Source organism: Formica exsecta, unplaced genomic scaffold, assembly GCF_003651465.1.
Source record: "Formica exsecta isolate Colony F162 unplaced genomic scaffold, ASM365146v1 scaffold87, whole genome shotgun sequence".
Classification (NCBI taxonomy): domain Eukaryota; kingdom Metazoa; phylum Arthropoda; class Insecta; order Hymenoptera; family Formicidae; genus Formica; species Formica exsecta.
The window spans coordinates 140,494-151,158 of NW_021853642.1; the positions used below are offsets into that span (position 1 = coordinate 140,494).

The following is a 10,665-nucleotide window of genomic DNA, read 5'->3' on the forward strand; positions in this document are numbered from 1 at the left end:
AAAAGGAATAAAATAACTTGTCGATCAATGGAAAAAGAAGGGGATGTGTGTACTTTCGTTACTTCACTATCATATGCATTCCAGACGTCGAAAGAAAATGATCCGTTTCGAGACTCAGTATTTTAATCTGAATAGGATTCTTCTGCTCACTATTGGCCTATGGCCTTATAAACAATCAAACCTCACTCGACTTCAATTCATTTTCTTGTCTACTATTTTAACGACAAGTCTTATATTTCAGGTAAGCTCTAATATATAATTATATTATTAATATATACAAATTATACTGCAAAGAAGCAAGTTGTGTTTATAAATAAAATTTTCAAGCAAATATAATATTATAAAATTTATTTTAAAAGAGTTCAATAATAGATAAAATAAAAAATTTGTGTATGTATGTGTGTGTATGTGTGCGCGCGCGCTTATTAATTTAGAAAAATAATTTTTTGATGCAAACTCGTAAGTAAAATTACTATTTACAGTGTACACCATTTATTTCACACAAATGTACACCGGATTTCATCGCCAAAGTTTTATCTTCCGCATCTTTTTTCGCTCTTTTTGTGATAAAATATAATCTGTTCGGTGTTAATATCAAAGCTGTGAGTATATAATGTACTTAAAGTTCAAAGCTTATAGAATAATTTATGAGTTGACAACTTATTAAATATAACGAACAGGAAAAATATTATTGTAAAATAAATTCTTGTACGAACAATTTTTTCTACATGTCATTTTATATATGAAAACGGTGTATACATTTTTTTTAAAAAACAGGTAAGAGATTTACTAGAGCAGCTACAGCTCATATATAATGAGTTAAAAGACAAAAACGAATTTGCTATCATAAACGAATATGGATGCAGTGCCAGACGTTGTACCGCTGCACTTACGAGTAAGATCTTTTTAGATTTTCAAATACAATCACGCTTTCTTTTTAACGTGCAAGAGCTGCCAAGTTTTCAGAAGAAAATCGATTCAGAAAGAGAATATGCATCATCTCTATATTTCATATATGTGTATATATGTATATGTATATATATAAATTCCTCACAAAAATTGGAGGAGCACTTAATTTTTCTTAAAAAATAAGCATATTTTAGGGAACTTTATTTTCATTAAAAGTGAATGAAATTTAAATCCTAAAAAAAGGATTTCAAAGCTTAAAATTTTTACTTTCAAGAAGTTATTATTTTTTTGAGTTTCTGTAAGTTATTAGTAATTTTTATATATAGAAAATTACAAATTGGACAAAATGGGAAATTTCCTTCTTACTTTGTGGACCTGTGACGCGCTAAAAAAAAATCTGCGAAAATTTTCGACATCCTAATGTGAAAGCTTAAAGACTTCCATACAAAATCGTTTTTTAAAAATGTTTCTTTTTTTAAATGTTTCTAAAATTTTTTGTTGCTGACTAATTGCTCATTAATAAAAAAATGAGCAGTTTGACTTTGATTGCTCATAACTCCGTTAAAAATTATCGTACCATAATTAAAAAACAGATTCTTGAAGCTAAAACTTTGTTCTATCAAATAATATAATCACCAAAATTTCTTCAAAAATATGTAGACACGATGCAAATGGATGAAAATAACGTAAAAATTAGCGATTTTTTCCTTTTCAATTTTGACCCAGAAAACAATTGTGTAGAACAACAACAAAATTAGTTTTTCACGTTTTTTGTACTTTTAAGTATCCTGCATTTAAAAAAGATTTGCTAATTAGCTATGAAATTTTTTTCATGGTGGCCATTATGGTTTTATGGGGTAAAACGTACAATAAATTGTGAAATTGTTCAATTTCAGTAGAAAAAAAGGAAAAAATGGAATATAAAGTTCAATTAACAATAAAGAAATTGATTTCCAGTGACACTACATTGACCTTTACTAACAAGTAACACTACCCAACTGATACTCACCGATTTGAATGAAACTTAACATACTTGTTAAACACCGAAAAACATTAAATACATGTTTTTTTGTTTCGGCTAAACACGATTTTTAGGGGTAGAAAGCACCCCTCAGTGACTGCTGTTTTTCGTGAATGTTTTCAAAATTCCTTCGGAAAGTATTTACTGCAAGTACTTTTCCATCATTTGTTCCCACGACTATTTTTTGTGTTAATTTCATTTAGGCTTACAATCATAAACTCTGCTTTCTATGAATTTACTTTGAATCTCTGTTATAATATTATCAAAGCATTGTTAATCTGTAAAATTTCATAATGTCATTAAACCCAAAAAATATTTTAAAGTTATTATGCCTCACTTTCGAGGACCCAGTGTACAATATAGAATCTAGAATAACAGATGAAGAAAGATCATTCGCTTCTCAACTTGCAGATTTGATAAAAGACGCTATCAATTTTGATATATTTAAAGAGACTTATGATACTTTGAACTGTACTGATGCTAGTGTGATTCCTGATGCTGTTTTAGTTGAAGACAATCCAGAAGATGTTTCGGAAGTTATGCAAGACGATACAAAATTCAGAGAAATTGTAGACATTGATTATAAGAAGAGAGTAATTGAATTTTGGCAATCTGGACAAAAGAAAAGAAGGAATATAGAACCAGTTAAAAGTCGATTTAAGAAAGTTATAAATGTAACACAATTGTACCGATGGGAAGCACAAGTTGCTGAGGGTGGGTCAAGGACTGATAAATTGTTATATATCTCTCAATACGTTCTAGAACAATTTAACAGTGCATCTGATCAAATCTACCCATTCACGATTTAGATCTAAAGAGATGGGCCTTGAAAGCAAGAGAGGTAGTTCATTTGCCTTCTCAATTATTTACGGCTTCATCAAAATGGATACACAACTTTAAAATACAACATGGTATTGTTTCAAGAAAAATAAATAAATTCGTGACACAAGCGCATATTTTAAATAAAACAGAACTATTGGAACAATCTTCCAATTATGTGAGTCAAGTTAAACTAGAGATAGGCTTGCTAGGAACAGCAAACGTTTACAATTCAGATCAATCAGGGTTCAATTTGGAAACACATGCTGGTCGTACATTAGCCTCAAAGGGTTCTTTGAAAGTGGAGTGTCTAGCTCAATCTTTGAATTCCTTGACTCACAGTTACACAATACAACCTTTAATATCTGCCGATGGTATCTTGAAATTCCCCTTATTAATAGTTTTGCAAGAAACAAGTGGCCGTTTCGGATCGATAATACAGAAGTCAATAAACAAAGCAGATAATATTCTCGTTTTTGCCACAAAATCTGGAAAATTGACATCCGACATTGTTATTAAATGGTTTGAAGATGTCTTCTTGCCTAATGCTGGCAAGAAGTCTATTTTGTGTTTGGACTCTTGGTCAGGACAAACAGAAAAGAAATTTGAAAATATAGACAAGGGTAATAAAGAAGTAAAAATCCTTACAATTCCTGCGGGAACAACTGGCTTCACTCAACCATTGGATGTCTACGTATTCAGTCTACGTATTCAGTCTACGTATTGGATGTCTACATTTGAGGAATAACATTCTCAAAATTCAATCATTAATCCACAATCAATTCTCATCACCCCGATTCCAAAACATGATTAAATATGCCTGGTGGAAAAGTGGATATATTGAAGGAAAAATCAGATAGGTGTAAAACGCCTGTTGATTTCTGTTTAAAGAATTGCGGTACAGTCTGCAAAATCTGCAATAACATTGCAGTAATAAAATGTGCGTGGTGTACTAACTCTCTGTGTATGGAGCATTTTTTTTTTTTGCGATAGAAGATAAAGCTATTCCTCATTATTGCCATGAATATAAAGAATAATGCCAATTATCATGGAATTTATACTCATAGACTATGAAAAGAAATTATGAAATCTTGCCTTCACTGGTTGGATCTCGACCATATCTTGCCTTTACTGGCTGGATTTCGCTCACATCTTGCCTTTATTGGCTGGATCTCGACCATATCTTGCTTTTACTGGCTGGATTTCGCTCACATCTTGCCTTTATTGGCTGGATCTCGACCATATCTTGCTTTTACTGGCTGGATTTCGCTCACATCTTGCCTTTATTGGCTGGATCTCGACCATATCTTGCTTTTACTGGCTGGATTTCGCTCACATCTTGCCTTTATTGGCTGGATCTCGACCATATCTTGCTTTTACTGGCTGGATTTCGCTCACATCTTGCCTTTATTGGCTGGATCTCGACCATATCTTGCTTTTACTGGCTGGATTTCGCTCACATCTTGCCTTCACTGGCTGGATCTCGACCATATCTTGCCTTTACTGGCTGAATTTCGCTCACATCTTGCCTTCACTGGCTGGATCTTGATCACATCTTGCCTTATTTGAATGAATAATTAACTTTTAATTCCTTTATTGATCGAATTATTGACTGATCTTGCCTTAATTGGTTGGATCAATCAATATCAGCAAGAACAAAAAAAATTTTGCTTAGTTTTCTTTTTCATTAAAATTTGAAAAAAATATCGCTGACATTAGCGTTATCCAAATCGTGGACGTAGACCAAACCACGAGGAGGTCGCATGGTCGCATTTAAATTTCGTTCATTTTTAACGAAGAAACAACTTCCTGAATTTTGTCTATTTTTCAAGAAAAATTTAGTGTTCCTTTATTTTTTGTGAGGAGTTTATATATAGGATAGGCCATTTTAATGTATCCACTGAAATATCTTAAAATCTATAAGTTTAAGACAAAAATGTTTTAGGCAAAAGTTGTGTGACTCACAGGGGGACACATGATAAAAATATGAACTTGACCTTGAATGACCTTTTTAATGAAAAAAATACTTCATTATAGTGTTTTGAAAAGCTCTCGAGATAAGTTACAAAAATATACAATGAAAAATGGAGGATTTGATTTAAGAAAACATTGATCACATTAATCTGGCCTTGAAAAGGTCAAGTCTATATTTTCATCATATGGCCCTCTTCAAACCATGCAACTTATGTCTGAAACATTTTTTTTTGAAAAAACTTCTCCTTTTCGAGATATTCGCGTGTATTGAATAAAATGGTCTACCTGCGCTAATTGGAATGCAATCTACATTTAGAATAGTGGTGGTTAGCTCAAATATATCATCTAGAAAATAAAAATTAACAAATAATAAAAAATCAATTTGCAATAATTTAGATATAAAGATGTAACTGTCTGAAAAAACAATATTTATAATAAAAAGAAATAAAGCTTGTTGTTTTTTCACAAAAAAACGTATTTTATACATAGAAACATTTTTTTATTATTTATATCTCTAGTAATAAATATATTTAAATCAAATAAAACAAAATAGAGAAGACTCAGATGTGTAATCAATTACACAATATAAAAATCGATCACAGTTGGGCTAACACAAATATATTAAAAATATAATGCGTGAATGAGCTTGAGGTAACGTAAACAAACTTAGAAAAATTAAATTACAAAAATTTCAATAACAATTGCTCTCTAACGTTTTTAGTATGTGGTATTTGCAGCCTATTTGCTTTTCTTGTCGCTCAATTTTGGTCGAGTATCCTCGATAATATATTATCAATAAACGTATCTGAATCACATCATTTACCAATTCCAATGGAATATTTCGTCGATCAAGAAAAATATTCTTATTGGATTCTGCTACATTTTAATGTATCGTTCTGCGTCGGGGCAACTGCAATGGTAGGAATAGGAACAACGCTTATTGCGTATCTTCAACACACTTGCGGAATGTTTAAAATCGCCAGGTATGAAATGTGCATACAGGAACATAAGAATTCGCGTTTTAAGTGTAATCTTGTCATTTTTAAAAGGAACATTTAAAAACCAAAAGAATATGCTATTTGATGAACATAATTATCACACATACATTATATTAAGTTGTTTATTAGCTATCGTATCAAAGATGCAATGAGCAACAACATGCTACAAAATATTAATCTCAAAAACAAATTTTTGATATACGAAGGCTTAATTTGGGCTGTGGACATTCATCGACAAGCTATGAAGTTTGTATATATCTAATAATGTGTTAGATTTATTATTATTCGTAATATAACATATTTTTTTTTAAAGATTGTCCAAATGTTTGCTATCGAGTATTGAACCGATGATGTTCTGTTTAATAATATTTGGGGTAACCTCAGTGAGCCTTAATCTGTATCGAGTAAGTTTTCTGGTTTGTTCTCCAATCTTCACTTTCGAGCAAGCATTTTATATTTTACAATATACAAAAGTATAGAATTGTGTTTCAAATTTATATGGATTGTTGTAACTATTCATTAAGTATGGTGATAATCGTCCATCCAGTCGATAATATATTTCCAAACAGTTTTTGTATTTCTATGCTAAGAGAGATAGAGAGAGAGTCTAATATTATTAATATTTCAAGATAATTAACAGATAATAATTTTGAGTCTTTATAGTATTTAATAGAAACCAAAACACATAACATTAAACCTTGCTACTATCCGTAAAGTCATAGTTACATTATACCCGTAAGAGACTAATTATCAGCATGGAACTCGTGTCTTAGATTTTTCAGATTACATCTGCAGATGATATATCTCTAAATAATGTCAAGGAATTAATAATGCCCATTATATGTGCAACAATCACTGTCTTATATATGTTCTTATCCAACTATATCGGTCAACATGTAACGGATCACAATCATGACGTATTTGTTACCGTGTAAGAAACATTTCTGCAAAATAAAATTTGAGAAATCTATCCGCTTTAGAGATTGTTATATTAAAATGTAGAAGACAATGTTTTTGCATAATAAACAGAGGTTTAAAATGATTTTGCGATTTGTCTCAAATTATCGATTAGTTGATTACGATTAACTAATTTTTTAGATATAACGTTCGGTGGTATATAGCTCCCTTGCATATACAGAAAATGATATTATTCCTGTTACAAAAAGAATCCAGAGATTTTGTTTTGAACGTCGGATTATTTGTTGTATCTATAGAATTTTTTGCCACGGTAAGATAATATGTAAAATATATTTATAGTGATCTACATATGTTACGAATGAATAGCGTAATGAAACAGAATATCTTTCATTATAGCTAGTCAAAACCTCAGTGTCTTACTTTACAGTTATATATTCTACACAATGACGAGTTTAAATCAAATAATAGAATGGACGTAGTACACTTAACAAAGAAATAACAAATCCCTATATTTCATGTATAAGCAAAATAGAAAATTCTATTTTGTAGTATTTTGTAGAAATGTAGCTAGAATTTTTCATCCAAAAAGAAATATAGAGAAATAAAATTAATTATTTAATTCAAACATTATTGTGCTACATGTGCATCAGAAGTGAATATTTTACATAGTATATTTCAAATAAAAACAATAATACAGATATAATAATTTTAAATTCCATTATGATATTTTCAATGCATGATATTTATAATGACACATTATTTTTAACAAATCATTCATTATTTAGCATTAGGATCCATATGATAATTTAAATAAAAAAAAGAAATAATTAACTAAAAATATGTTTAGTAGAAAATGTGATTACGTAATATTATTTTCTACTAAACATACTTGAACAAAATATTATCAATGAACAAATCTTAATTTTGTTGATTAAAAAATGTGTATCATGCATTTATCTAATATACTCGGTTTAAGATGACATGAGCTTGACCAGATAGATCCGACATCAAAATGTTTAAAGTTGAAGAGGTAGAAATTTCTCACGACGACCAAACGTATCCTACGAGTGTCTGCATTAGAATGAAGTGTCGGCTTCGAAAAGGGGAAACAGCGCCTGCGTGGGATCATTTTGTGCAAAGGGTTCCCATTCATGGGAAAAGGACATAAGTCGAAATACTTTAAGCGTCGTATCGATCGTTTAATTATATGTATATACCTCACTGAGAAATTTGTTCAATTGCACGTGTTTCGATCACACGGTAGTATTTTGTGTACTGCCTGTCATTACATTAAATTCGCTTTGAAATTTGCACTAAAAGTGAGAGTTTATGGAAAATAGTTAATCGATAAGTGAAAAAAGAGGGGATAAAAGCACCATCGTCGATTTTTTGACAGTCATACATGTTCTACAGTTCGTGGAGAAATGATGTGTATCAAAGCAAAATATTTTGATCTGAACAGAATACTTTTGCTGATTATAGGTTTGTGGCCCTATCAACAATCAAAGCTCGATCGACTTCGATTTATTTTCTTCCTCGGCATTTTGACGACTGCTATTTTATTTCAGGTAAGACAACATCTTGATATTATTATTGCAAGCTAGGCTATAATATACAATGATTTATAGAAGTTCTTTATTATTTATTATATGTTCAATAATTTATAATTTACTAAATTGCAATTATACTTTATATTAAAAAGCGCAGTTATTATACAAGACATCGCGAAAACAAAAACAAAAGATACAAATGGATCATATCAGTTTAACAATAAAAATAATTAACAGATTGGCATACATATCATGTATATGTAATTATCTGAATGTGTAAACTGTATGCGATATCATCGTTTTCGACTTTGATTATTTGTTATTTGAAAATTGTGCCCTCGATATTCTTTTATATTAAAAGATTCTTTTCTAATCCGTCTATTTATCCGTCCATCTACATTACGTTATTTAAATATATTACGATAATTTTGAGAGACATCTTGTATATAATTGTAATTAGAAAATATTCCCATGTAACGTAATTATGCATAAAAAGATAATTACTATGATTTAGAATTCATTCCGATATATTTTCACAAAATCTCTAACGATTATTAATATAGCTAGGTTACACAAACATATAATATATACCTAAGATATAAAACATACTCATAATAATGTTTATATACGACATAAAAGAAATATTCTTTGTGTGCCTTATTCTCTAAAACCAAATATCATTTATTTTTATTTTATTTATATTCTTTCTTATCACACACTTAATAATATGCAAAAACCAATATTAAAAGAAATAATATAAAATGAATATTTAACATACAAGGGGGGACCCAAAAGAAACCGGAATTATTTTCTGGAAAGCAGGTTTCTTGTAGTACAGGTTTCTCCCACTAGGTAAATGTTCTAGTGACCCATCTGCATCAATATACCAGCTGACGTTGTTATGGGAGGCTGCGTTCGGCTTCAGCGAATTGTTTTTGAAGACTCTTTCAACGCGTTTGCCCTTTTTCGTGATGGCTGATTTACACGAACAACGTGCGGCAGTGAAATTTTATTTCCTGTTGGGAAAAAACAATTGTTATGCTACAAACAGCTTACAAGGAAGCTGCTTTGAACAAAACACAAGTTTGCGGATGGTTTTCCCGTTTTAAACGAGGCGAAATGTCGATTGACGATCAACCTCGTTCCGGGCGCCTTTTGACTCGTTTCATGCCCAAATCTTCCGATAAAATCCGCTGACAGGAACTCCATGACACTCTAATTAACTTGACAAGTTTATCAATGGTCCGACAGCGATCTTCCAAGACGGCATGACGAATTCTTACCACATTTTCTTCAGTTCGGTTGGTCGAAGAACGCCCGGAACGAGGCGATGATCGTCAATCGACAGTTCGCCTCGTTTAAAACTGGAAAACCATTCGTAAACTTGTGTTTTATTCAGAGCAGCTTCCTTGTAAGCTGTTTGTAGCATAACGATTATTTTTCCCCAACAGGAAACAAAATTTCACTGTCGCACGTTGTTCGTGTAAATCAACCATCACGAAAAAGGGCAAACGCGTTAAAAGAGTCTTCAAAAAAAATTCGCTGAAGCCAAACGCAGCCTCCCATAACAACGTCAGCTGGTATATTAATGCAGATGGGTCACTAGAACATTCACCTAGTGGGGGAAACCTGTACTATAAGAGGCCCGCCTTCCAGAAAATAATTACGGTTTTTTTTGGGTCCCCCCTCGTATATTTTTTTTCTGAGAACACTTAAGACGAAATTCTATTATAGACCATAATGGACCCGGAACTCGTTATGTGATTAGCGGTCAGACAATCCTGTGTATACAAATTACAAGTTATTAATAGTTAGAAATAAATTCTTTAATGCAAATATTTAAAAAGAGATATTGTGGCCCTATCAACAATCAAAATTCGATCGACTTCGATTTATTTTCTTTCTCGGTATTTTGACGACTGCTATTTTTACTCCCGACTGCTGCCAACCGCAGGTTGGCAAAAAACGGAGGGAGTATGCGTTTCACCGAGCTCGGATCGGTTGTCCGAATAATTCTCGATAACTACTACATAGTTTGATATCATCTTTTGCTCAAAAGCTTCTTATTAACCAAGGAAGGTTTAAAGCGTATAATTATCGTTATTTATGTTGTTAATAAAAAGTGAAAAAACAATATGGTCTCGTCTACGCGTCCTCTCATTGGCTGCCGAGTGTATCTAAGAAGCAAAATGATTCACCAATAAGATTCGTTCTGAGCATCTGCATAGGGAACTTTAGTAACTTACTGAGGACATCTTGAAGTAATCGTGGCGGGAAAAAATAGGTTAGACATAATCATATGTGTCAAGTGTCAGTTTTTGTTGTTGTCAAGTTTTTTTTTATCAAGTTATTATTAAAAAAATGGACATACCTCAACAAATTATTAGACAAGTAAGTTTTTTCATTATTTATTTAATTATTTAAATTATTTAAATTAAATTAAATAATATATACATATTTATTTAAATTAAATAAT

At 31.3% G+C, this 10,665-nt stretch overlaps 2 protein-coding genes across 2 annotated transcripts in view; both read left to right on the top strand.

The window, feature by feature from the left end:
• LOC115244792 (odorant receptor 22c-like) overlaps nucleotides 1–7,086 on the top strand; it is a 10,861-nt gene extending 3,775 nt beyond the window's left edge. Inside the window, exons 4-9 of the mRNA XM_029822735.1 lie at nucleotides 5,445–5,706; nucleotides 5,851–5,967; nucleotides 6,035–6,125; nucleotides 6,495–6,652; nucleotides 6,820–6,949; nucleotides 7,036–7,086. Of these exons, the coding sequence (XP_029678595.1) occupies nucleotides 5,445–5,706; nucleotides 5,851–5,967; nucleotides 6,035–6,125; nucleotides 6,495–6,652; nucleotides 6,820–6,949; nucleotides 7,036–7,086 (809 nt within the window). The remainder of the gene's footprint in view (nucleotides 1–5,444; nucleotides 5,707–5,850; nucleotides 5,968–6,034; nucleotides 6,126–6,494; nucleotides 6,653–6,819; nucleotides 6,950–7,035) is intronic.
• A 520-nt stretch (nucleotides 7,087–7,606) lies between these two features.
• LOC115244794 overlaps nucleotides 7,607–10,665 on the top strand; it is a 9,403-nt gene continuing 6,344 nt past the window's right edge. The window contains exon 1 of the mRNA XM_029822736.1: nucleotides 7,607–8,207. Within this exon, the coding sequence (XP_029678596.1) occupies nucleotides 8,064–8,207 (144 nt within the window). The 5' untranslated portion in view covers nucleotides 7,607–8,063. The remainder of the gene's footprint in view (nucleotides 8,208–10,665) is intronic.